This window comes from Cucurbita pepo, chromosome 19 (genome assembly GCF_057944985.1).
Source record: "Cucurbita pepo subsp. pepo isolate OVF chromosome 19, ASM5794498v1, whole genome shotgun sequence".
In the NCBI taxonomy this organism is placed as follows: domain Eukaryota; kingdom Viridiplantae; phylum Streptophyta; class Magnoliopsida; order Cucurbitales; family Cucurbitaceae; genus Cucurbita; species Cucurbita pepo.
This window is the reverse complement of record NC_141816.1, coordinates 1,719,419-1,746,664: the sequence shown is the minus strand read 5'-3', so window position 1 is coordinate 1,746,664 and position 27,246 is coordinate 1,719,419. Positions and strand designations below refer to the sequence as shown.

The following is a 27,246-nucleotide window of genomic DNA, read 5'->3' as shown; positions in this document are numbered from 1 at the left end:
ATGAGAATCTCAATTATATATATATATATATATATATGGTTATAATTTCAGAGAGAGAGAGAGGGGTAGTTGAGTAATTTGAATCCAATAGGTTTTTCCCTCCAAAGTTCAAGTTTTAAGGTAAGTACCACTGTTGGCGCCATTCAAAGGATTTCAAATAATGGTCAAATGCTCAACTAATTTAACATTTACCAAATCTGGCGTATTTAATTATTGTACTATTATTTGGAAAAGCAATTATTATAATAAATGCATATTGTTCACATCAATTAACATTAAAGTAAATAACAAATTTTGTTATTTTATTTATAGAAATAAATTATTATTCTACAAATATAAAAAGCTTTGCTTTTCTCCATTTTAATGATACAAATATAAAGGTTATACAGGTATACATACATAAAGCAATATTAAATGGTTAAATTAGTTTAATCACGAACATGCATTTAATCATTTATGATCATTTTAAACACATGCTTTCAAGAAATTTTGAACGTAATAAAAGTAATTTAACCGTTTCAAAATCACTACTAAACATGCCTAAGCCCAAGATTAAATTCACCACATTCATAATGACTCATCTATTGTCACATTAAATTTTCTCTACAAACTATAATACTCCTAATAAGCCTTTTATTTATTGAGGAACACATAATAAACTTTAATAAAACACATAAAAATGAAAAGGCATAAAGAACTATAAAAAAAATGTAAAAAACTATATATATATATATAGGTGAAACACGTGAGAATGTTTTAGAAGCTTTGCATGAGTACCAGTTTTGCAAATTCAATTAAACTAGACGTGAAACCTAGAAATATTTCATTTGGATCCCAAGTACCTAAATCAATCAAAGTTTGATTTTATATATCTATATCCATCTTTATATATACATATATATACGTGTGTATGTATGTATATATGTATATATATATATATATATGTGTGTGTGTGTATGCATATTCTAATCCTATCACAATCACAAAAATGACAGGTCCATTATCACAATAGATTTTAGTTGCTCCATATAGTAAGCTTTAACAAAGATGTTGATGAAAAAAGTATAAAGGACTAAAGCTTGGTTTAACGGTTCCAAATTGAAACACATCCCAAAATAACAAAAAGGAAAAGGAACAAAAAGAAAGGGTAAAAGTAGGATGACTGATGAGTGAAGCTGAATGATTATATTCAAATAAAAGCTCTCTCATTGCCACTAAACTAACATTGTTACAACTTACACTTATTATAAGGCCCATTTTGGTTTCAGTGCAATGTAAAAAGATGAGAAAAGAAAGCTTACCGCTTGAATTATCCACCGCAGGCTTCTGAAATTTGCGTTCATTATTGACATTGTGGTAAGGCTCTGCAGGTTGGACAGTACCATTTTCCTTTAAACCTGGTTTCTGGAGTTAGTCCCACGCACGAATAATGGAACCATTCACCTCCTTGACACTGTCAATGCCATAAAAGTAGAAGAAAAAGGCAAATATTATCATTAAAATGAAGCACTTGTACCAAAAAAGTGTGCTTAATTAAGGCTCGATTAGAAACCTTTTTGTTTTTGGTTTTCTGCTTCTAAAGATTAAGTTTATAAACACCACTATTGCCATATGTAGTTCTCTAGCTTCATCACCTAAGTTTTAAATTATATAAATAAAAAAATAAATAAAAACAAGGAACATGAAAAGCTTATCGCAAAAATTAGCGAGTACCCGAGAACAGTTTTTTAGAACAAAAAACGAAAAACAAAATGGTTATCAGATTATTGTTTAATAAGGGTTTAGTTGATCTATAAACATCTGAAAGGGAACAATTGTCTGGGAGAGGAAATAATAGAACTCATGCTTCAATACAACATGTACTAATCTCATCCCACGGGCAACTTTTTATACGTTCATAAGGTCATCTGTGGTAAATCCGTATTTCGGTACAAATTGGTTTTCTGAATGTAGTTGACTGTTCAAAGTCCAAACAAGCCAAAGGCAACCCTTTCTACCTAACCCACAAGCAATGGTTTCAGGAATTTCAAAGATCAAAATGGAAGTTAATATCAAAGCTTTGCTTCTTTTAGGCTCATGCATACGCACAATCATATTGAAAAAGACCAGCTATATTGCATTCATTATATACACAAAAGATTATAGGATCAAATATTTGGAGATATTTGCGGAGCCATGAGGTCACATGACAAGCAATATCCACAAATTCAATTCTAGAAACTGTTCTTCTTAGAGATGCAATCATGACAAAGAAACGTAATAGAGAAACAAACAACTAAACGAGGGTGTGAAGAATCAATAACATCGCAACAAGGGAGGACTTACATTTTCATTGTCACAAGCAATCATATCTCCAAATGACACCTAAAAGAACAGATAATTAGATGGCACCAGTAAATATGTTAGTAACCAGCAACTGAGTCGGAGAAATTAAGAAAATTTAAGACTTGAGAAAATAAAATATAAGGATGATAGCCTTCTCTCTATTAATCTATATATTTTTCTTCCTTCACTAACTTCCCTCTTTATTTATAGCCACTCGCTGCTAGCAATTCACTCTAACTAACTCTAGTTATCTCATCTACCCACCAACTAAGCCATCCACATACCTAGCACTACCCACCAACAAAAGTAACACATTGAGTAGAGTGATATTGGTGTTCCATTGCACAAGCTCCATCAAACAAAAGCTGAAGGAGGAAGAAGATAATGATAAAGACGAAGAACACTCTCCGCTTTCTGTTTTCCCTAGTTCTTCACCTTGCAAATTAATTTTTGTTCCTTTTGCTTTGCTTTTTTTGTTCCTATTTCTTAACTCTATGGTTTCTCACACCACTCAAGGTACATTGAAGCTCAAATCATCTCTCTCTCTAGAATTTCAGTGTTGAGCATAAGACTTAGCTTTCAGAATCCAATATTTAATGATATGAATTACCTATCTATCTCCTTCGTTTTCTCACTGGATTTTCCACTGAAACGTTTTCTCAAAGTTTAGCTATATTCCTTCATCCAGTAAGGTCCCAATGTTATTAATTACATGAAGCAAGAACTTACTTCTTTCTTTTTACGCATCACAATCTGCTTTTTTCCATCAAACAGTCTCTCTTATGTATTTGTTGCATGAGACTGAGGGCTTTAATTTAGTCATTTTTTCTTCATTTCCCCCCCATTGTTTGTGGTAGATGGAAGGTTGAGGATGAAAGCTTCTCAATAGGGCTATATTCCCCTATGCTTTACATAAATATTTTTCCTCCCTCACTTCATTCCCTCTTCCTTTATTTATTACCACTGCCCCAACATCCTTTTAGCCAACTGACTATCTCGTATACCCACTAACTAACCATCATATTCTTCCAAATACCTAACAAAAAAAAAAAATTCGTGTGAAACAACACCAAACAAAATTTTGGCAAGCATAAACATATAAATGTAACAATGAAAGAGTCATTTTATAAAATAGGTTCAATTGTCAAGGTAAAGCATGTATGAATTCAAAATCAAAACCTGATGACAGATGCAATATGTAGGCTCATTTGGATCAATGGGCTGATCAACATCAAGTGAAGGTGCAAAATCCTTTTTATGGCTTCCTGGAGGAGGCATGAGCTCGAAATCTCGATCACGCTCCCTATCCCAATCCCGATCCCTGTAATCTGGCCTCTTAGATTGAGGTGCAATGTATATTGGTTTGCGCTTTTCATTCTTCGAAACTAGTGGCAGTGGAGGGAGAGCTGCTGGTTCATCTGGTGAAATTTTTCCCTCTGAAAAATAGTAAAAGGTTCAGTAATCTCCAAACAGACAAACTGAATGGAAGGAAAAGGTAAGCAATTCATTAAAGCATCCAGCAGCCCATTACTAGTTTGTTTGATTTAAATATCACAAATGGCTTGGAGGTCTACAAATAATCTGCTGACATTCAATTCTTTAGATGATAAAGCAATTAAGCTTCATGTGTAACATCATTAGCTCAAGTTCGTAAAATGACTTGCATTTCACAAAGATGACAAAGCTTCTAAGCCTGTGTACCTTGTTTCAGATCTTCTGCAAAGTTGTTTAGATCCTCATCAAGTCGTTTAATATGGCTATCAATCTGGAAAAGTAAAAGAACATGAAACCCTGTAAGATCAGCCAAGAAAATATATAATAAAATACTAATGGCATGTAGCCACTTCATGAATAAAAGTACTGACGTTCATTACAGTACAACACTTTGAATGTAAACGGTTAACTGAAAAATGAATAAAAACATTTGTAACATTTATATTATTATACTTACAAAGAAACTCTTTGTATGAAATTTATACCAATTCAATTTTTAACAGCATCTCAGGTCAATTATCGCATCCCTCCTAAGCTCATTAGATTTTTTTAAGAAAATAATTAACGATTACCACATTCATACCTTCTCTAAAGACAATTTTGCAATTCAAGGTATTGGATAATGAAAGTCCCACATCGGCTAATTTAGGGAATGATCATGGGTTTATAAACAAAGAATACTTTCTCCATTGGTATGAGGCCTTTTGGGTAAGCCTAAAGCAAATCCATGAGAGCTTATGCTCAAAGTGGACAATATCAAACCATTGTGGAGAGTCGTGTTCGTCTATCGTGGTATCAGAGCTAACAATTGGTATCGATCCTAACAATACAAGGTTGCTCATAAACAAGATAGGCGAAAGAATGAATGAGAAATGTAACAGAGGAATGAGAAAAATTCACTCCATAGTATTGGAGAAACGAACAGCAATAGAACCAGGTAGTCCGCAAAGCATGAAAAGAGGGAAACAAAGAGAGAAAGAGCGCCATACCAGGTCGCATGCTTGACGTGCCAACAAAACCTTTTCAGTACACAAACTCAACGCATTATCCTGATTCGCCTCAATATCCTTCCGCTGTTTTTCAAACGCGGACTCCTCATCCTCAGTACCACTATTGTTATAGCCTTTCTTCGAACTCAGGCAGTATTTCGTCTGCTGCCGCGTCTGGTCAATCATCGCTACAACCAAAAGAAAACTCCATAAAACTTCAGAGCAACGAATCGCAGCAATCGATCTACACAGTGAGCAAATCAGAAAACGAGGGTTTTACACTGGGAGCGATCGTCGAGTTCTCTGATTGTATTGAGAAGCCTCTGAAGATCAGCAGGAAATGTGCTGGCATCTACGAAGATCAAAACGAAACAAAAGTAGCAGCAAATTGGAAGCGAAAAAAAAAAAAAAATGGGGGAAATGGCGGAAAACGAAAAGGAAACGTACATTCCAGATAATCGTCGACGTAGACTCCAGTTCGAGCAATCGCCATGATTGAAGTAGAGAGGAGCTCTCAGAAAGCGCTGGGTTCTAGGGCTTGATCGAGGAGTGTCTCCCTCCAAGTCGCTTTCGTTTTGCCCTTGGCGCCCACTCTTGTGTCCCTTCTTCGTTTTGGATTTTCTGAAAATTTGAAACAGCGTTTCGTTCTGATTTTGTGAAGGAGAGAGGGTAGAGAAACGACGTCGTACTGAAGTTTAATTAGTTTTACAAATTTCAACTGTCCAAATTAATAAAAATTACTCTTTAAATTTCCATTTTATTTAAAAAATACTCTTAAAAACTTTTAAAATTTTGAAACATATTTTTATATTTTAAAAAGATTTTAAAATATTCTTACACTTTCAAAAAAAAAAAAATACAAAAATACAAAACCGTTAATATTTTATTTCAAAAATACTATTTTGACCTTTAAATGTGTTTCAAAAATATCATTAAATTTCAAATTTTTTATTAATACTCTTGATTTTTTTAAAACTATTTTTTTTTTAATATTAAAAAATTGGGAGATAAGTAAGAATTTTTTTGAAATTTTTATAAAAAGTCACTATTTTTAAATTTTTTATATGTATTTTTTAAATATAGTCTTAGGGGTATTTTTGAACTTTAAAAAAAAAATTGAAGGATATTAATAAAAATTTAAAAATAGTATTATTTGTTTAAAAAAATACTCTTTAATTTTAAAAATTTTAATTAATACTTTTTAATATATATATTATAGTTAATATCATGCTTATAAAAATTACTTATGAAAATTAAAAAGTAACATTAATATTATAACTTTTTTTTTTTAATTTAAAAAAAAAAATTACTTAGGTCATATTTAAAGCTTATGTGGACTTCATGTATATTTATATGTCTCGTGCATTATGATACTTCTCTATTAAGACAAGTACATATGCGTACATTACGATATTTATGTATGTCATGATATTATGTGGATTCATTTTCCTCCGGGACTCGGTAGCGTGAGCATATTCTAGCTAAACGGCGTGCCTAAGGGGTACGTATATAGTCATCTGATGAGTCCATGTATGCATACGTGGGCCGTTTTACTTGCTTTGATGTTGTTTATGGGTCCGATACAACTCAAACCTCCTATGTACATTATGATATTTATGCACGTCATGATATTATGTGGATTCATTTTTCTCCGTGACGCGGTAGCGTGAGCGTATTTTAGCTTAAGGGCACGCCTACGAGGTACTTATATAGTCACGTGATGGGTCCATGTGCGCATATGTGGGTCGTTTTACTTGCTTTGATGTTGTTTATGGGTCTGTTACAACTCAAACCTCCAATGTGTTTTTGAGAAAAAATGTTTTAGAAAACGGGCAGGCAAAATAAGAAACATCCCGTGTAATCCCGGGTAGGAAGAATTGACGACTAGTCACGTCTCTCTATAGTACATTTCAAAGCATTTTAGTATTAACTGGTGTAGACATGATTTTGATGAGCGGTATGACAGCCCTAGATTAACATAACAAGAACAATAAAAACCTAGCCAATATCAAAGTAAGTAAAACGGTTTTGGAACGGGTACTATCATACACAACATGTCTTGGACAATAATGGGACTATCCGGAAAACTTTAAAATTTAATATAAAAAATAAATAATAAGATCCTAAAATTGTGTCAATTACGTCAGCAATGACGCATCGTTATCTTCATTACTCTAACCACTGCAACTCTCCACCATAAAAATGGCGGTCCTAAATCTTCACTTCCACTATCAGATCCCCTTTACAGCTCAGCCTCTTCATTTTCTAAATTCAACAAATGGCCACCGCCGCCGCCACCGCCGCCGCCGGACTGCCTCTTGACGGCCGCAACGCCGTCGTCACCGGCGCCTCCCGTGGAATCGGCCGTGCGATCGCCGTCCACCTCCACTCTCTCGGCGCAAATCTTGTCCTGAACTACGCTTCCAACTCTGCGCAAGCGAATCTTCTCGCGTCGGAGCTGAATCAGTCATCGACGCCGCGCCAGCGAGTTATAGCCGTTCAAGCCGACGTGTCTGACCCGGCTCAGGTCAAGCGGCTGTTCGATTCGGCTGTCGAGGAGCTTGGATCTGAGATTCACATCGTCGTGAACGCTGCCGGGATTCTCGATTCGAAGTATCCGAGTCTGGCCGGAACCGCCGTGGAGGATTGGGATGAGACGTTTCGGGTGAATTGTAGAGGCGCGTTTTTGGTGTGTAAAGAGGCGGCGAATCGGCTTAAGCGCGGCGGGGGAGGTAGGATTATTTTGATTACGACGTCGATCGTTGGATCTCTCCCGCCAGGGTACGGTGCCTACGCGGCGTCGAAGGCGGCGGTGGAGGCGATGGCGAAAACGGCGGCGAAGGAGCTGAAGGGGACGGAGATTACAGTTAACTGCGTGGCGCCAGGGCCGGTGGCGACGGAGCTGTTTTTCGCTGGAAAATCGGAGGAGATGGTGGCGCGGTCGGTGGATGCCTGCCCGCTAGGTCGGCTCGGGCAGCCCGACGATGTGGCGAAGCTGGTGGGGTTCTTGGCTACCGATGGTGGCGGGTGGGTCAACGGGCAGGTGGTTCGGGTCAATGGCGGTTTAGTAATTTGACATTTAAAAAAACGAAAAAAAAGGAATAATTGGCATAACTATATGACTGACACGAATGAATGCGCATTTAAATAAGACCATTATTTTATTTTATTTTTATTTAATAAATATTTATTTTCATAAGATAATTTTTCAAAAAAAAATATATATTAAAATTGAGGTACAAATTTTAATAAATTGTTTGAAAGGAAGAAAATAAACATTTTACGAGCTGATTTTAAGGTATAATTCTAGACCCTTGCTGCTCGTGATAGGTTCACTAAAGGAAAGCTACCCGACAAATTTACTAATAATCCTCATAGTGTACGACTATACATCATGAGTCAGTTCTCTAGTTATTCGAACCCCAATTAAAGGTTAGTTGGCGAATCCCTAATCGTCTCCGTCAAATCATAAATAGCAATCCGTATCAGCTCAAATTGGGAGTTGTCTTTCGCCGTCTGAAGCTATTGCACTCAACGCCAATGGCCAATGGACGGTGGTGAATACAATGCTTGGGTACTACAGTTACAAAACTAGGTTAAAAATTAAGTACCTCCAAATACGAGACTCTTCTCTTCTAGAAATTCTAATTTGGTACACAAACTTAAGAAAATGATTTATTGCTTCAAATTGGATAAAGTTAAAGGTGGTCAAGAGTCTGTCTCATGTCTCGGGAGTAGAGCCACTTACCTGGTTGGCCTCAAAAGAGGAATCAATTAGAAGGATAAAACTAGTGATTTGATTGGAAGTTTATTTTTCCAAATTTTTTATATTCTTTTTCTGTTTTTTTTAATCTTTATTTTCTCTTAAATTATTTTCAAATTTAATTTAATTTACATGTGAAATTACGAAAGTACCCTTTAGCTCCCTTCTCTTCCTTCTTTTCCTTGATTTCATTTCCAATTTTTTCTTTCTAATTCTATTTAATTTTCTTTCCTTAATTCTTTTCCCATTTTTTTTAATCACTCAAATTCTTTCCAAATTTGGGCACTAGAATTTTCATTAATTTCGCATTAAATTAAATTTATACGTAACCATTCAATTAATTTTTTCCCTCTCTTTTTCCAAATTTTGTTGTCTTTATTTTTCCTTTTATTTTAAAATTAATTTACATTATTATTTTCAATTTAACTTAATTTATTTTATTTTATACATTGTAAAATTACGAAAATACCCTTCAATTACAAAAGTCTCCATTTTATACGTTACTTTTGAAAGTCATAAATATTTTTAAAATGTGGTGCAGACAATAAGATTATTTTAAAAAATACGACACTTTTGAAAACTCAAACACAATTTTAAAAGTTAAAAAGATATATTTTTTTAATTAAACAATTTTTTTTTTCTTTTTCTGCTTTATTTTATCTTTATTTTTCCTTTTCTTTTAAAATTAATTTACATTATTATTTTCAATTTAACTTAATTTATTTTATTTTATACATTGTAAAATTACGAAAATACCCTTCAACTATGAAAATCTCAATTTTTATATTACTTTTGTTTTATCTTTACTTTTCCTTTTCTTTTAAAAATAATTTACATTATTATTTTCAATTAAACTTAATTTATTTTATTTTATACCTTTAAAATTACGAAAATGCCCTTCAACTACGAAAAAATCACAATTTTTAATGTTATTTGTGAAAGTTCATGAGATTATTTTTAAAATATAATAGTTTTGAAAACTCAAATGTAATTTTTAAAATTAAAAGGATATTTTTAAATTTAAATATATTTTTTAAAATAAAGTATTAATCGTGAGATTATTCAAAGTATGTATTATTAGATTTACGCGTAACCATTTAATTAATATTTTTTAAAAAAACAAATCAATTAAATTCTTCTCTTAATACATAACTTGGGATGCCAAGAACATCCCTTTGTCCCAAAAAAAAAAAAAAAAAAAAAAAAAAAATCAAGAACTCCCAAAACTAACAGCAATAGGAATAACAACAACCAAAATAATAATAAGCAAAAGCAAAACCCCAAAGCACATCCATTTCCTATTGCTCCTTTGCAAATCCTTAGCACTCTTCAACTCCTTACTCCCATCTCTTACATATTCTGAAGCATTCATCACATGGTGTTCAATGTCATCCATTTTCTCCCCTTGTGCTTCTACCATCACTGCCATGTCCAAGAACACTTGGTGCAACTCTAGCAAGCTTCTCTCGATCTCCTTCGCCGCTCCGTGTCGGTCCTGTATCTCCACCACCGTCTCTGCTACCTTCCCCCGCCCGTGCTCCTCTATTGCCCTCCCTAAAAACTCCTCCCCTCCGTTCGATATTATCTTCTCTATCACCTCCTCCTCTGGGTGCTCCCCCGTCACCGTGAAGTATCGTCGCTCCACCGTCTCTTTGTACTCTGTCATCATCCTTTGTCTTAGGGTTTGAAACTCCATCATTAGCTCCTTTAGCTTCTTTCGTAGACCGTTCGTCACCGCGATACGAGTCCTGTTTGTTGAGAATGGGAATAAATGATTGAATTTACTATGACCCATTAGCCTAAACTGTTGAATTTAGTTTCTATTTGAGTACTATTGGTTGAAAATGTGAATAAATGATTGAATTACTATGACCCATTGACTCAAACAGTTGAATTTAGCTTTTTCGAGTCCGATTAGTTGAGAATGTGAATAAATGGTTGAATTTACTATGACCCATCATCTCAAATCGTTGAATTTAGCTTTTACTCGAGTCCTATTTGTCGAGAATGTGAAATTTACTATGACCCACCAGCTCAAATCATTGAATTTAGCTTCTACTCTGAGTCGTATTTGTTGAGAGTGTGAATAAATGATTTTACTTATTATGACCCACCAGCTCAAACCGTTGAATTTAGCTTCTACTCGAGTCCTATTGAATTTACTATGACCCATCAGCTCAAACCGTTGAACTTAGCTTCTACTCGAGTCCTATTTGTTGAGAATGTGAATAAATGATTGAATTTACTATGACCCACCAGCTCAAACCGTTGAATTTAGCTTCTACTCGAGTCCTATTTGTTGAGAATATGAACAAATGATTGAATTTACTACGACCCAATGGCTCAAACAGTTGAATTTAGTGTTACGTTAAACCCATTTGCATAAATTTCTAAGAAACTTCGACTTATTTTGAATTTATTAGGACCCATCAACTTTACGACCCAATGGCTCAAACAGTTGAATTTAGTGTTACGTTAAACCCATTTGCATAAATTTCTAAGAAACTTCAACTTATTTTGAATTTATTAGGACCCATCAACTTAACTAGTCGGAGTTTAGTGGTATAGTTTAGTACCTGTAAATGGCAGTTCCTTCTTTGCTGGCGGAGAGCCGCTTCTTAGCATCATTAGCACGGTCCATTTCCTCAAGCTTGGAACGGATCGATCGAGCCTTCTTCAGGACGGTAACGATGTCGCCATTAATCGTCTGGCGAAGCGATTTCAAAGTTTCGGGTTTATGAGCAGATTTCGTCTCCTCATTGGCCTGCTGGAGCTTTCCAAGAATCTCTCTAATAGAACCCATCTCCAATTTCACCTTCTCAGCCTCTTCAAGGAAGAGCCCCATATCGCCATTGTTGGTATCAGACGACACCGTTTCAAAACCGGCTTCGAGGTCGATATCTGTCATAGCGGCCTTCTTCAGATCCACATAGCTCGTGAACGATTGAGTCATCAAGTCGTTCATTTTTTTCCCCTTTAAGAATTCTATGAAGAATAAGGAAAGTCAAGATTTTGTTGAGTTTGAGAGAATTGGAAGATTTTTCTTAGGGTTTGTGAGAATTGGAAATGTTGGAAGCTTAGTTTAAAACTAGTTGCAGAAAAAAAAGTAGTCGTTGCGTTTGCTTTTGTAACGGCTATATTTTTAAATCGCCGTTTTTAAATAATATATTTCGAAATAGCCGTTGGGTTCGACAGTTGTTGTGGAGAGTAACGGTTTTTGGGTTGGGCTTTGGGCCTCAAGTCCAAAATGGGCCCTTTAAGAGGATACTATTATATTTACCTTAAATTTTAATAAATTTTCACAAGTTTCCAAATTTCATTAAATTTTTATATTCACTACTTTTAAAAAATAAAAATAAAAATTTTATTAAATGCATTTATAAAAAGTTCACTCACAAATTATATTTTTAATTCCACGTGGCATTTATTAATTTATTTTATATATTTTTTTACCGTTGTATTCATACTATTGGTATACCTGGGCGAGGTCAAAGAAATCTTTTGGACCAATCGAATTAATTAGTTAAGTTGGTTGGTTGGGTTGCCAAGTTGTTTTTTTTTTTTTTTTTTACTTATTAAAATAAATTATATATTAATAACTAAAATCTCATCAAACTCAAATATCAAACATTCATAAGTCACAATACATTACTAACTTTGGTTACAAACGTCAAATATTCTTAATTTTCATATTAATCTTAAAAGTATAATTGGGTTGAGTTGTAATCTTATTTTTGCATTGGTTGGGTTGTTCGAGTTATAATTACTAAGTTGTGGTGCTGCTTGATTTACATGAATGTCCTATTAAGTAAGTTTACGAGCGGTGTTTAACCTCTTTATTTAAGATGGGTTCGAGGATCACAATAATAAGAGATATTTTAAAAATTTACGAATAAGAGGGAATTAAAATTTAAAACTACTCCGTTTTGGAAAATAATTAAAATAAAGTTGGAGAAGGGAGGCATTGTAATCACTGCACATTTCATTATGAATGTTGGGTCTTACGGAATAGGCTTTTGAGGTACTTTATATGGCTCGTAAATTTATTTAGTATATAAGTTCAATTTTAACATGACTTAATACTCATTTTGTATATGTGTCACAGTAACACAGTAGAAGATTGCTAGAAATTATCCATTGAATTAACTCCAAAGATTCACTAAAAACTCGAGAGCCCAAAGAGATGATTTGCTACAAGGTCTAACGATTCATGCCTCAGGGAAAAAAGTCTAACCCTCGAGAGGTTGACCGAATGTCTTATTTGACTGATGGGTCGGTGAGGCTGATTTAAGTTGATCACTTAAGAAGGTTGACCATAAAACCTATAAAGTCAAATCCCCTAAGATCGACTATGCCTCATTTAAGTCAGACCCCTTGATTAGTTGACCAACCCTTTAAAAGGGTCGGCTAAGACCAGTTTAATCTCACCCCTTGAGGGGTCGACTAAAAGACCTTTGAGGTCGATCCCTCAGGGTCAACCAAGATTAGGTGGGTCAATCCCTCGAGGAGTTGAAGATAGTCAACCCTTCTAGGATATGACGAAAATACCTTTCATATGTTCAGAACTAAACGAACTTTTAAGATAGGAAAAAATCAATCATTAGCACTCGACGCGTCTCCTTACGATCAAATGAAAGAGATCGAGTAGTTGTTCTTAGAAATGTGGATATATTTAAGTATACGTTACAATCATATGATTATAAAATATAATATAAAATACGACCAAGATATCGAGATGTATGCTATTATCCTTGATTGACAAAAAAAAAAAAAAAAAAAAAAAAATAATAATAATAAAAAAAATTAAAAATTAAAAATTAAAATTGGAAACTAAAAAATTATCGGAAAAAATTCAGGATTAGGTGAATGTCTGTGTCCATGAATCCACAGTAACAGTTGAGATTCTTATCTTCTACCTAACTTTCCTGATATTTTCTTGTTTAAATTGCGTGGATTTTGATTCCAGACGAGACGGAGGCTGAAGAAATCTACTCAGAGTTGCCCTAATTTGCGGCTGCAGCTCTGATTTCTCTTCTTCCGCCGTCGATTTTTGTTGTTTCAGGCCGATTACAGCAGTTTTTTGTTCGATTTCTGGAGATTAATCATGATTGCTGCAATCAAGGCGGCGATCGGCGATGCCGTTCTTACTTCCATGTGGATTTTCTGTGCTTCGTCTCTTGGAGTTCTTACCTCCGTGTTGTACTCGGCCGCCGGCGTTTATGGCCTTCCGCTTCATCCGCTTCTCATCACTACTACTCTGGTCTTCCTTCTCGTTTTCGTTTTCAATATAATTGGGGCTTTTTTGGGTGGCGCTAGCTTTAATCCAACTGCCACTGCCGCTTTCTATGCTGCCGGTGTTGGTCCGACCTCTCTCTTCGCCATGGCTCTCCGTTTCCCTGCTCAGGTTAGTATTTGTTCTGTCTTGCTATCTCTTTGATTCTGTAATTGAGTGTGAAATTTTGTGTGGGTTGTCTCGATTACTTCGATTTTTCACCTGTGCTCGATAGTCTACCCTAATTCTCAGTCCAACTAGAAGCCATGAAATTAACACTCCCTTGTACAAAATTCGGATAAACCATCAAAGAAATTAACACTCCCTTATACAAAATTCGCGACGGCTACAATTAGATTACTCTTAACATCAAATTTAGAAAAAAGATTTGAATCCTAGTTCAATTTAGTCACTCCACGGTCGAAGTCGAACTTGATCAAGACTTGAATGAATGGTTTGGATGTAATTTACCACCAGAATTACATGAAAATAGATATTCAAGAAAGTCTCAATTTGAACGCTTAATTTCATTCCTAAAAAATCTCCAAACTCTTCCAATGCCTACTAACTCAGTGGTCATAATTGGTAAGTTACTCAAGGCGAATTACTATTGGGGCATTACAAGAAATTATGGAGTCAAATGCTATTTATAACAACCTCATCTACCACTTCAACCATTCAACCGTGCAAATATGCACTTTCGAAGCTTCAAATGGTTCTTCCTCGATCGAATCAACTTGTAACACATAAAATAAAAGTTGAATTGAGCTTATCTAATTTTGTAGGTGAAGAATGAATGTTTGTTGAATCTTCGTCTACTTGGAACATTTAGAACACGGTGATCCTTATCAGTGTATCTGTAGCGTGTTGTTGCGTTCTATTTTTCAGTTTTCTTTTGCATGAGGCTTGATTGGTTTTCCATGATTGTAAGGGATGGACAATGGGTATTGATAGAGAAAATTCATTGATAGTTGATGTAACAGCCCAAGCCCACCTCCAAGTCTAGATATTATCTTCGGCTTTCTCTTTTAGACTTTCCCTCAAGGTTTTAAAACATGTATGCTAAGGAGAGGTTTTCACACCTTTGTAAAGAATGATTCGTTCTCCTCCCCAACCAATGTGGGATCTTACAATCTACCCTCTTCGAGACTCAACGTCCTAGCTAACACTCATTCCCTTCTCCAATCGATGTGGGACCCCCAATCCACCCTCCTTCGAGGCCCAACGTCCTTGCTGACACACCACCTCGCGTCCAACCCCTTCGAGGCTTAACTTCCTCGCTGACACTGTCTGGCTCTGATACCATTTGTAACAGTCCAAGCCCACCGCTAGCAAATATTATCCTCTATGGACCTTTTCTTTTAGGCTTCCACTCAAGGTTTTTAAAACGCGTATGCTAGTGAGAGGTTTCCTTATAAAGAATTCTTTCTCTTCCCGAACGGATATGAGATCTTAATTAAGAAAGAGAAAATAACTTCAGAAATTATGGATTCTAAGGATAATTGATGAGCCTTCGTTTTCTCCATCTCTACTGACTGATTTTCCTCTCTCTTTATGTTTCTTTCAGAGATTGGGACATCGATTAGAATAAGACATCAATAAAATGAAACAATGTTGCCTAAAATTTCAGCTTCTGTCATTTTCATTTGCCTTCTACTAGAATAAAAGGTTTCTAAAACAATAGTATTAGACATCAAATTTATCGTTGGCAGGCAGCTGGTGCGGTTGCTGGTGCCCTGGCGATCAAGGAGGTGATGCCTATTCAATACAAGCACATGCTTGGTGGGCCTTCTCTGAAAGTTGACATTCATACTGGAGCCACAGCTGAAGGAGTTTTGACCTTTATAATCAGTTTTGCTGTTCTTCTAATTGTTCTCAGGGGTCCCTCCAGCCCAGTAATTAAGACATGGTTGCTGGCAATGGCCACCGTAGCTTTAATCGTTGCTGGTTCTAGTTACACAGGACCTTCCATGAATCCTGCAAATGTGAGTATACCACTGCTATTAAGCTTTATATTTTATATCCTCATTTGATGATTCTTATTGAGAACTGGCAGTAAGTTGAGATTATTAAGTTTTCTTGTTTAAACTTATATGGTTATATTATGTGCGTTAGAAATCACAACCCTCCATAATGGTATGATATTGTCCACTTAAAGTATAAGCTCTCATGGCTTTGCTTTTGGTTTCCCCAAAAGGTCTCGAGATATATTCCTCACTTATAAACTCATGATCAACCCATTAATTAGTCAATGTGGGACTCTCTCCCAACAATTTTCTCATCGAACAAAGTACACTATAGAGCCTCCCCTGAGGTCTATGTAGCCCTCGAATAGCCTCCCTTTAATCGAGGCTCGACTCCTTTCTCTGAGTTTTTGAACAAAGTACACCCTTTGTTTGACACTTGAGTCACTTTTTGACTATACTTTCGAGGCTAGCAACTTCTTTGTTCGACACTTGAGGTTTCTATTAACATGGCTAAGTTAAGGGCATGACTCTGATACCATGCTAGAAATCACAACCCTCCATGGTGGTATGAATTGTCCACTTTGAGCCTAAGCTCTCATGACTTTGCTTTTGGTTTCTCCAAAATGCCTCGTACCAATGGAGATTTATTCCTCACTTATAAACCCATGATCAACCCCTTAGCTAGCCAAGGTGGGACTCTCTTCCAACAATCCTCAACACGGTGGGCAATTGATGCCATCATGATTGATGTAATGAGGGATTATTTTTTCATTCCAAGATCTTATTAATGCTTTTGAAGTAATTTGTAGACCATGGAAGTTCTTGCATAGATTGCTGGTTGCCTTGCTTAGACTGAACCTCCTTTGAATCATGCTGAATATACAGCCTTTTTGTTCTATATGTAAATTGGCATTTTATATCCTTCATTAAAAATTTTCATTCAAAACTATCGTAACATATCTTAGTTCATTGTACAATAAATGAGGGGGATATTGAGCATAAATAGTATATCAAACCATCTCTATCTGACTTGATCCTTTCAGTTCTTCGAGGTTTGCTGCTATCTTAATGTAAGTTCACCCTAACAGCTCGAGATCGTCACAATTTTTTTTTACGATACAGATTTTAGTCATTGAAAGTTCTCTTGCATGTTTTTTTGTCTTTCTACATCGGAATTACATTGCATATCTATAACAGCTCAAGTTCACTGCTAGCAGATATTGTCTTCTTTGGGCTTTCCCTACTGGACTTCTCCTCAAAGTTTTAAAACACGTCTACTAGGGAGAGGTTTCCACACTCTTATAAAGAATGTTTTGTTCCCCTCTCCAACCGATGTGGGATTTCACAATCCACCCCCATTTGGGGCATCATCGTTCTCGCTGGCACACCACCTGGTGTCTGGCTCTGATACCATTTGTAACAGCCAAGTTCACTGCTGACAAATATTGTCCTCATTGAGTTTTCTTTTCCAGGCTTTCCTTCAAGGTTTTAAAACGCATTTGCTAGCCTATTCCTTATAAGGGTGTGGAAACTTCTCTATAGTATACGCGTTTTAAAAACGTGAGGCTGATGGCGATACGTAACGGGCTAAAACAGACAATATCTGCTAGCGTTGGGGCTTGGGCTGTTACAAATGGTATCAGAGCCAAACACCAGGCGGTGCGCCAGTGAAGACGCTGGGACCCCAAGGGAGGTGGATTATGAGATCCCACATCGGTTGGAGAGGAGAACGAAACGTTCCTTATAAGGGTGTGGAAACCTCTCCCTAGTAGATCTGTTAGCGGTGGGCTTGGGCTGTTACAAATGGTATCAGAGCCAAACACCAAGCGGTGTGCCTAGCGAGGACGCTAGGACCCCAAGGGAGGTGGATTGTGAGATCCCACATCGGTTGGAGAGGAGAACGAAACGTTCCTTATAAGGGTGTGGAAACCTCTCCCTAGTAGATACGTTTTAAAACCGTGAGGCTGGACGGCGATATGTAACGAGCTAAAGCAGACAATATCTGCTAGCGGTGGGCTTGGACTATTACACTATTATCTTTGGTTATGTCATACAAAACCGAGGATAGCTGGAAATTCTGAAGGAGAGCCTTCCAACAACGTGGACTAAAGGGGCAAAAGGAAATAACATAGCATACTTAAACGTTATGCATTTTTTTGGCAATAAAATGTTCTGGGGTCAGCTGGGTGCCCGGCGAGTTTAGTCAATGATATCATCTTAGTTGCTGTCATTGAAAGTAAGCTTTGTCATAGACAGTGGAAGGGCTATATACGGTGAATTATTGCTTCATTTGATTCAAAACTTGCACTACATATTCATCTGAGACGTTTTTGGCTGCTTTGGCGCGTTCCTTGCATATAACGTTCGGTTTACGAACCAGATTAGTTATGATTTTGCTAATTCGAGACCATGAAGGAGAAGACAATATTCGTTACTTTTTATATGGTAAAAAATGCTGATTTTTGCTTTGAAATGCAGGCGTTTGGGTGGGCGTATATGAACAACAAACACGATACATGGGAGCAGTTGTACGTGTACTGGATCGCCCCGTTCATCGGAGCCATTTCGGCTGCTTGGCTTTTCAGAATCATCTTCCCACCACCAGCCCCAGCCCCAGCCTCAGCCAAGAAGAAGAAGAAAGCTTGAAATCTCTAGTTGATTTACATAGTAGCAAGTAAGAAACTCCATTTCTGTTCTTAAGATAAATGGCGTCTGTTTAAATTATGTTTTGCAGCTTATGGATCAATAATAATCCTTCAATCAAGTTCCCTTTACTTCCCTTTTTAGATCCCTTTTTACATGTTTGCTGATATTTAAGGTAGGAGTATTATGATTCAAACTAGGGATTGGTATTCTAACCCGACCACCCGAGCTCGGCTCAACTGGTTAAAGTATTACCTTCGAGCACGGGTTCCAATCCCTTTGCTTCATGTAAGACTTGGAAAAGAAAATGAAACCTATCTTGTTTGTTGTTATCAAATTGACTTCGAAATCTGTGGATTGTAATGTATATACACGTGCATTTTTATTTGACATATTTTGCACTGTGGAAAACACACGAGTCAAGCTTATGAGTTTAGCATGAATATGATTAATATTTAATACGTGATTAATATATGAGTTTGATGACTGGAATCAACGTTGAGGAGCTGAACTACTTGATTTTAATGATCCAAAGGGTGTTTAATAGAGGTTGCTCCTAAGGACGGATCGTTTAAGAGAGTCACAAAAGTGTAATGACGAGTATCTTGTTTTGAGGATTCGTACAACGTTGTGTTGAATAGCCTAGAATCGAGGCCTTAGGGAATTATGTCGAACAACCTATTATAGACACGTATTACCTATATATATATATATATATATTATATAAAGTGTATGAGTACATTTTACCAACAGGCTAGAATGGAATCGAGACCTTATGGTATTGGCACCAACTTTTGAAGGATTGGAGATTTTTTTTTGAGATAAAACACAAAATTTAATTTAGTTTTTTTCATTCTTTTTTATATCTACTATATCTAGATATAATGCTAACTAGAACCTGTCTTGTCCCTATCTCTGTCACCTATTTTATTCTTTTTATAAAATAAATTTCTGTAACTTATTTCATTCTCTCTATAAAATAATTTTTTTTTATTTATTTTTGTTGAAACGGGTTCCATAATTTTTCTCCGTTTATTATTTATTTAAAAAATAGTTAGTTAAAAATTTTATTTTCTAATATAATCTTTCCTAAAAAATTGTAAAAGATATTAATAAATCAATATATTTCGTAAGTAATTATATATATATAAAATCTTCCACCCTAATTTCTGAAAATTAAAATTTTAATATTACAATTATTTTTAATTTAAATATTATAAACTATATATAATAAAAAATGATAAAAAAACCCTAATTAATTAATTTTAATTAATAAAAGTTAAAATTTTAATATTAGAGTTTAAATATCATAATTAACTCTAATTGAAAAATAAAAATATATAGAGTATAATAAAAAAAAATGATAAAGAACCCTAATTAATTAATCAAAGATATTAATAAAAATTTAAAACTTGAAATAATATTTTTGAACTATAGTATTTTTATTAATCGAGTCTTTTTCATTGTTTTTTAATAAAAATTTGAAACTTGAAATAATATTTTCGAACTAAATAGTATTTTTATTAATTTACTATTTGTTCTTGTAGCTTAAATTTTAAATTTAAGAGCCTTTTCTGTCCCTATTTTTGCCACCTATTTTATTCTCCATATAAATTAAATTAATTTCTTATTTATTTTTTGGTTCCATAATTTTTCTCAATTTATTATTATTTAAAAAATAGTTATTTTAAAATTTTCTTTTTTAATATAATCTTTCTTAAAAAATATTAATAAATCAATATATTTAAAATTTTAATATTACCATTTTCTTTAATTGAAAATTATAACTAGAATCACAAAATTAACTATAATTAAAAAATAAAAATATATAGAATATAATACTAAAAAAAAAAAATGATAAAGAACCCTAATTAATTAATTTTAATTAATCAAAGGTAAGAAAGTGGCAATTTTTAAGTTCTTCTGCCATGTTTCTGAATCCAAACTCGCCATTGTTGCTTCACATTTGCTCTTCTCCCCTATCCCCTAACGACCTCCATTTCCATTTCCTTCTCTTTCGACTCATTTCTTCGATCACCGCAAAGTTCCTCCATCCAAATCCCACGTCAATTCGTCGATTTCACTGACGGAATCCACCCAGATCCGTCCTCAATGCTGTTGCGAGTCGATCATTGATCAATTCGTTGCGTATAATCATCGCTGTTCTTCCCAGACGGAGCGCTGGATCCGACTCCCGAACCACTGCACTCATTGAAGGCTCCTGCTGCCTCCAATTCCACTGGAAACGTTCAGATCCGTTACCGATCTCCGTCTTCCGCCGACCTTCTTGAAGGCCAAACGCCCTCTTTGTCACTTCAGGATCATCAGAAACTACTTCAGTTTGAATTTGACAAGATGCATAAGCGTTCCGGTAAGCAACAGCCGGAATCGCTGTCGAATAAGATCTACGAATACAGAGGGGTGTTATTGTTCACGTCTCTTTCGCTTTTCTTAATCGCCTTTGTTCTCTATTTCATGCCGGGCCGTGAAAATTACTCGTTCAACCACCGCAAGGTTTCCCCTGATCACAGGTCGTCTTCTTCTTCTTCTAAATCCACTTATGCTGTTATTTTTGATGCTGGTAGCTCTGGGAGTCGCGTCCATGTCTTTTGCTTCGATCAAAATCTCGATCTCCTCCCCGTTGGCAAGGATATCGAACTTTTTGAACAAGTACTAATCTCTATCTTCTCCTGTATCTACATTTTCACTGATATTGTTTGAATTTCCATTCTAGATCGGCTGTGCTTATTTTTTTTTTGGTGATTGTACTTGCAGCAATTGTTGGTTTTGAGTTGACTGTATTCTGTTTCTCTCGAGACTAGCTGTGCTTAAATTTGTTCTTGTTTGCTTACTTCTTCTTTAGCTTAATCCAGGATTGAGTGCATATGCTGACAACCCCAAGAATGCTGCAGCTTCTCTAATTTCCCTTTTGGAAAAAGCGGAAAATGTGGTTCCTAAAGGGCTGCGGTCAATGGCCCCTGTTAGAGTTGGGGTTCGTTGATCTTCCTTGAACTCCTTGAGCTCTGTTCTTTAAATGAAGCTATGTCAATTTTCGAAATCGGTTTTTCATGTTAATGTAGGCAACTGCAGGCTTGAGGGCTCTGAAGGGGGATACATCTGACAAAATTTTGCAGGCGGTAATGATCCATGCTTGTTCTTCGGAAGCAATTTTTCACGTTCCCTTATTTCGTGTTATTTCGAGCTAAGAGATGAAAGCTTTTGTTTTCTTTAAGGTTAGGGATCTCCTGAGAGACAAAAGTGACCTCAGGTTGGAGGGCAATGCTGTGTCTGTAATTGATGGAACTCAAGAAGGTTCTTACCTTTGGGTATGTCTATTATGGCTGTGATCCACTTTGTACTTTTTTTTTTATGTAGTTTGGGTTTCAGCTGCAGCTTCCTTTTAGTTCCAATCGTGGAATGTGTATTGTTTGTAGTACAATAGTGTGATAATGTGATGTTCTTGCTAATATCTCTCTTTCCCCCTCAAAGTGAAGAATATGATGCCATTAGGATTCAGGATAAAGTGTCATGTTGCTTCCTCTAGAGCCATTTCTTTGAGACAGTCTCCTTCTAGTTACACTTTGGTATTAAGTTCAGTTATCTGTTGAATAACCTACAAATCTCCAAAGCTTAGGATGTGCTGTTCTCTCTCTATCCCCAAAGCCTTACTTTTTAAGGCTATGTATGCAATGAGCTTGCTTTTAGTGTAGGTGCTGGAATAGCAGTTTGACCTCTCTCGGCTGGACCGGCTGGATGTTGGTCCAGCCTACTACGGGGATCCCGTATCCAACAACCCAACCTAAAAAAAGGCATAAAAAAGCCTTATCTAGTTTGGAACTATGAAGCTGACCTTATTATTCGAAGGGTAAAGGGGTTTTTCAGCTGGTGTGCAGTAGCGCACTTCTGTTTTCCCTTTACTAGACTAGTGGTGGGGTCCCGTGGTTCTTATACCGCTGCATTCCCGAGTCAATGTAGCAGAATAGGATGACAGAACATGCCAGCATTATAAGTTTTGTCAGTTGGAATGCAATGTGGAAACGATAGTCGTGACATGAAGAGGTTGTCATTAAACTACATACGATGTTAAATTTCATATCGGTATTTAGCAGAATTTGAGACAGTAATTAGTTCAGGTGTAGATTGGTAAATGCATGTAGAGTTTTGATAATCTGAACCATTCCTGGGATCTTGCATGAAGTTCTTGTGTATTAACATATTACAAGCTTGGCTATCATTTTCCAGGTGACATTAAACTATCTGCTAGGGAACTTGGGCAAGAAATATTCGGATACAGTTGGAGTTGTAGATCTCGGCGGAGGATCTGTTCAAATGGCATATGCTATCTCCGAAAGGGATGCTGCTCGATTATCAGAAGCAGAGAGCGTATACATAAAAAAAATGTATCTGAAGGGAGCAACTTATTATCTCTATGTTCACAGGTATACATTCTACTCTCGTCTTGTTGAGATTGCCAGTTGATAAATTTTACACATGGCAATACGACTCTCCAATTTCAATCTGCCTCTACTAATTCATTGATAGCTATGGTGCATTCAATGATAGCTATGCTATGGTTACCATAAATTTAGCTGAGTTTATTAATTGCAACTTAAAAAGTGCATTCAATGCATCTCTTTCTTGAAGCTCAACTTTTCACAACATATAAGGGAGGTCTCCAATGTCTTCTAGAATTTCCTTTGATGAGCGCACCATAGCTTGAATATAAGTGTACAAGGTTTGTTGTAGCTTCTTGGCTCTCGTCCTTGTAATTGGACCTTGAGGTATGGAAATTCCATGTTCGTGGTTCATATTAGATTTCCACACCCTTATAAAGAATGTTTCGTTCTCCTCCCCAACCGATGTGGATCTCATAATTCACCTTCTTTCGGGACCCAACGTCCTTGCTGGCATTCGTTCCCTTCTCCAATCGATATGGGACCTCAATCTGCCCCTATTTGGGGCCCAACGTCCTCGTTGGCACATTGTCTCGTGTCCACCCTTCTTTAGAGCTCAACCTCCTCGCTGGCACATCGCCCGGTGTCTGGTTCTGATACCATTTGTAACTGCCCAAGCCCACCGCTAGCAGATATTGTCCTCTTTGGGCTTTCTCTCAAGGTTTTTAAAATGCGATTGCGAGGGAGAGGTTTCCACACCCTTATAGTAGCTACTGACGCTTAGACTCTTACGTGATTGTTTTTTAGACCGACTTTATATGGTTGTTGGTTATTTGAATTACAGTTATTTGCATTATGGATTACTAGCTGCTCGAGCCGAGGTTTTGAGTATCTCTAAAAGTTCTAGCAATGATTGCATCCTATCTGGATACGAAGGTTTGTTTTTCTTTTTCTTTCCAATAATAAATGTTTTTGCAATCATCATTTCCCTCTTTTCATCGCTTATGTTGATGTAAGTCTCAACTTAGTGTCTTATTGAGTATAAACTTCTTGTAACTAACCAATTTTGATGGAAATGCAAGATCTTTATGTTGCAATACAAATATAACTAGCTGGTTATATGGATTCCCACACCACTAGACATTTTGCAGAAACTGGCTTTTTCTCTCTTATTCCTCCGCACTTTTAGCTACGCTTTTAGCTACATAGGATGGATCGTTATTTTAAATTTACTAACCTAAGCATAACTCAACTAGTTAAAACATAGATCCTTGATAAAAAAAAGTTAGAGGATCTTTCCTCTCTCCCACGTGTACTCTAAAAAGAAATACTATTATGACCTTTAGGCTCTGAATACCAAATGATATGAAACTCTTGAGATTTGATCTTAAAAACCTTGTTAAAGGATGAAATCTCTAGATCTAAATTATCCAAGAACCCCAAAATCGATAAGGAATCAACCTAAAGGAAAGTTTTGGAACGGATTATCTTGATGATCAAGATCAAAAGTAAAGAAAACTCGTTTCTAAACTCGTGATTTGAATCACTCCACAAGATAGTTTGATCAAAACTACTTGAATGACTCTAGTATGCAAATCTAAACACAAGAAATGCAAAGGAACAAACTCATGGCTTGAGAAGTATAATATGCAAACTTAAATCTTCATACTAAAGCAACGACATGAATGACTATTTATAGCCTGAAAAAAACCCTTATAATAACCTATGGTTAATTGAAATGGTGTAACTTTCATGTCCATCAATACCTGGCCACCGTCTAAATGTAACTTATAATCTTAAAGATAATTCTCTAAAAATTAAAAATACAATAAAACACCATGAAATCTTTATGACATGATTAAAACACCTTATTTCGTATCACCTTCTCCATGAACATTCTCTCTCAAAGAAATTCCCTTGTTCCAATGTGGTTTTATATGTTATTATCTTTGTTCGAATAATTCCTATCTTCTTTACTGTCTTTTTGGAAATTAAATGGAGCTTTGGATTGAAGTATTCTCAATGCTCTCTCTTTTTCTAGGAGCATACCAATACGGGGGAAAGGACTATAAAGCATCAGCCTCTTCATCAGGCTCCAGCTTTAATGGATGCAAGAGGACAGTCGTGGAGGCTCTCAAGGTTAATGAATCAACGTGTACTCACGAGCAGTGCACTTTCGGTGGAGTTTGGAACGGCGGAGGAGGCGACGGGCAGAAGAATCTCTACGTTGCTTCATTTTTCTTTGACAGGGCTGCTGAGGTGAGATTAGTTCACCTATGATATTGGACTTGCAGTGAGGGTGTTGAAACTATTTTGCTTGTTTTCGCATGAACCACTGATCAACCAGGTGTATGTAGGCTGGTTTTGCTGACCCCAACAAGCCATTTGCTGAAGTTCATCCTGTAGACTTCCGTGATGCAGCGAGGCAGGCATGCCAAATCAAACTCGAGGATGCTGCTACATATCCCAAGGTCAAGAAGGATAACCTTCCATACTTGTGTATGGATCTTGTGTATCAATACGCACTACTTGTAGATGGATTAGGTAGGTTGCATTCACATTCATGTTAATACTTATATCAGACGGTCGATACATATACCGAACATCGTATAATTCGTCTGCACCTGTGTTTGTATGCTTTGGTTTGGTGTAGGCCTAGATCCTTGGCAAAATATCACATTGGTGAAGAAGGTTAAATACCACAACTCCTTGGTTGAAGCAGCCTGGCCTCTAGGCAGCGCCATTGAAGCTGTATCGTCGTTAGCCTAAATACATCGTTCGGATGGATGAGTGAGCTGTTCTTGTTTGCCAGCTAGGCGTCGATTTATCCATTGGAGATGGGAAAAGGTTAGATTCAGAATTTGAAATTTGGGAATAATTTGAATATAATGATAGAATCACAATTTCTGTGTATTAATTCATGTTCTAAGCTAATTTTATACAAGTTGAGAGAGCCATTCTTTTAGCAAGTTACTTAGTAACACACATGTTAAGTTGTAAAACGAACATTATTTTGTTGATGAGGGCATTTAGGTCATAGATTCGAACCTATATTTAGATTCGACTATACTATATCATAGTCGTTGAAATGACTTTTTGTGGCATCCTATATAGTTGCTATACCAAAACTAGGTACAAAGAACTAACCTTGGGTTCGAGATATAGAAACAAAAACAACAATTGGGTTCGAGAAAACGATTGCATTATAAGATCACAATTGAACAAATTGAGCAAGTTTAAATTTACGTAACATTTAATCTATTAGTTCGAAAGCATGTGGAGAGCAACAAAAGTCCATAGACCCGAGTAAAATCTTATTTTACTTTAGGGCCCCATAGTAACAACTAGTTTAGTAGGAGTTGAAACTACATTCAAAGTTAGATTGAATTTGAAGTCCAAGATTGATTTAGGAGACTATAACCACACCAATCCATCCCAAACTTGGTGGTTAAACTCCGGTGACGATACTGTCGGAGAGGTCTTGCGGAAAAATAGCTCAACACCAGGATGATAAAAGGCTAACACTTCTAATTCTTCTTACTTTTCAATATTCAATATGGAAAAAAAAAAAATAATAAAAAATAAAAAGGTCGTCTTATTCGAAACCCCTTCTCCCACTTTTCTCTCTCACTTCACACCTTGGAACATTTTTAGGGTACCCCGAAAACAGACCCCCGAAAATAGATCCCGTGGAGATGGGATGGGCCTGTAGCTCAGAGGATTAGAGCACGTGGCTACAAAACTACAAGTTATAAGTTCAAAATGGACGCATGAAGACTTTATGGACCTACAAGTTATAAGCTCTGATGACATAAAGTTAATCAAATAATAAACTTACTTTTATGCAACGTAGGACAAATTATGTGTATGGATATAATCATTAAATTTTGAAAGTACGATCATTAACTAAATTTTGGAATGTTAAAAAATTTAAATTCAAAAAATTAAAAAATTTATTCATCAACAATTATCCGTAATGAATTATTTATGAAAATATTATCCAAACTAATTATTTTTAGAATAATTGGGAAAAAAAAAAATTGAGAGGTTGCCTTTTGTTGGGCTTCTTCAAAGAATAAGAATAAATAAATAAAATATAAATAATATAAAAATTCCAACGGAAAAATTCCGTTGCCAGGTGGTTAGTGGGCCCCACGCGTTTTCCTTCCTCATTTTTTCTTTTTAAATATTCTTTTCAATCTTATTTATAAATCATTTTATGATCAAAACTTTTCAGACCCCTTTCAATCAAAATACAAAATACAGCTTTAAAATTAATATATATATATATATATATATATATATATATATATAATTTATTTTTTTTAAAAAAATTATGAAAATATCATGATTTTCTTTTGATTATATAAAAACTTAATTTTCATTTTTATATAATCTT

General features: G+C 35.7%; 5 protein-coding genes across 7 annotated transcripts; 3 read left to right on the top strand and 2 right to left on the bottom strand.

Annotated features, from left to right (window-relative positions):
* Nucleotides 1-1,166: 1,166 nt before the first annotated feature.
* Nucleotides 1,167-5,416, bottom strand: LOC111781487 (PHD finger protein ING2). The gene is made up of 7 exons (XM_023662108.2): nt 5,256-5,416; nt 5,089-5,160; nt 4,809-4,996; nt 4,027-4,090; nt 3,505-3,761; nt 2,326-2,364; nt 1,167-1,453 (listed from the first exon to the last, which is right to left on the bottom strand). Exons 1-7 carry the CDS (start codon nt 5,299-5,301, stop codon nt 1,343-1,345), a joined length of 777 nt encoding a protein of 258 aa, XP_023517876.2. The 5' UTR covers nt 5,302-5,416; the 3' UTR covers nt 1,167-1,342.
* A 1,619-nt stretch (nt 5,417-7,035) lies between these two features.
* LOC111781624 (NADPH-dependent aldehyde reductase-like protein, chloroplastic) lies at nt 7,036-7,959 on the top strand. Its single transcript, XM_023662314.2, has one exon. It carries the CDS (start codon nt 7,087-7,089, stop codon nt 7,882-7,884), a length of 798 nt encoding a protein of 265 aa, XP_023518082.2. The 5' UTR covers nt 7,036-7,086; the 3' UTR covers nt 7,885-7,959.
* Nucleotides 7,960-9,761: 1,802 nt separating this feature from the next.
* Nucleotides 9,762-11,639, bottom strand: LOC111781850 (syntaxin-related protein KNOLLE). Its single transcript, XM_023662568.2, has 2 exons — nt 11,148-11,639; nt 9,762-10,319 (listed from the first exon to the last, which is right to left on the bottom strand). Exons 1-2 carry the CDS (start codon nt 11,534-11,536, stop codon nt 9,782-9,784), a joined length of 927 nt encoding a protein of 308 aa, XP_023518336.2. The 5' UTR covers nt 11,537-11,639; the 3' UTR covers nt 9,762-9,781.
* Nucleotides 11,640-13,416: 1,777 nt separating this feature from the next.
* On the top strand, nt 13,417-18,589 carry LOC111781750 (aquaporin SIP1-1). Its single transcript, XM_023662443.2, has 3 exons — nt 13,417-13,975; nt 15,556-15,828; nt 18,289-18,589. The coding sequence occupies exons 1-3, from the start codon at nt 13,676-13,678 to the stop codon at nt 18,454-18,456; spliced, it is 741 nt and encodes a 246-aa protein (XP_023518211.2). The 5' UTR covers nt 13,417-13,675; the 3' UTR covers nt 18,457-18,589.
* Nucleotides 18,590-20,372: 1,783 nt separating this feature from the next.
* On the top strand, nt 20,373-25,939 carry LOC111781513 (apyrase 2). 3 transcript variants are annotated; one of them, XM_023662154.2, is made up of 9 exons: nt 20,377-21,123; nt 21,317-21,445; nt 21,534-21,590; nt 21,687-21,779; nt 22,696-22,892; nt 23,692-23,783; nt 24,889-25,106; nt 25,205-25,391; nt 25,501-25,939. In XM_023662154.2, the coding sequence occupies exons 1-9, from the start codon at nt 20,809-20,811 to the stop codon at nt 25,614-25,616; spliced, it is 1,404 nt and encodes a 467-aa protein (XP_023517922.2). In that variant the 5' UTR covers nt 20,377-20,808; the 3' UTR covers nt 25,617-25,939. The 3 variants fall into 3 exon arrangements, with proteins under 3 accessions (XP_023517924.2, XP_023517922.2, XP_086976380.1); XM_087120254.1 differs by having other exon boundaries at nt 20,984-21,123; nt 21,327-21,445; XM_023662156.2 differs by lacking the exon at nt 25,501-25,939 and having other exon boundaries at nt 20,373-21,123; nt 25,195-25,358.
* Nucleotides 25,940-27,246: the final 1,307 nt, after the last annotated feature.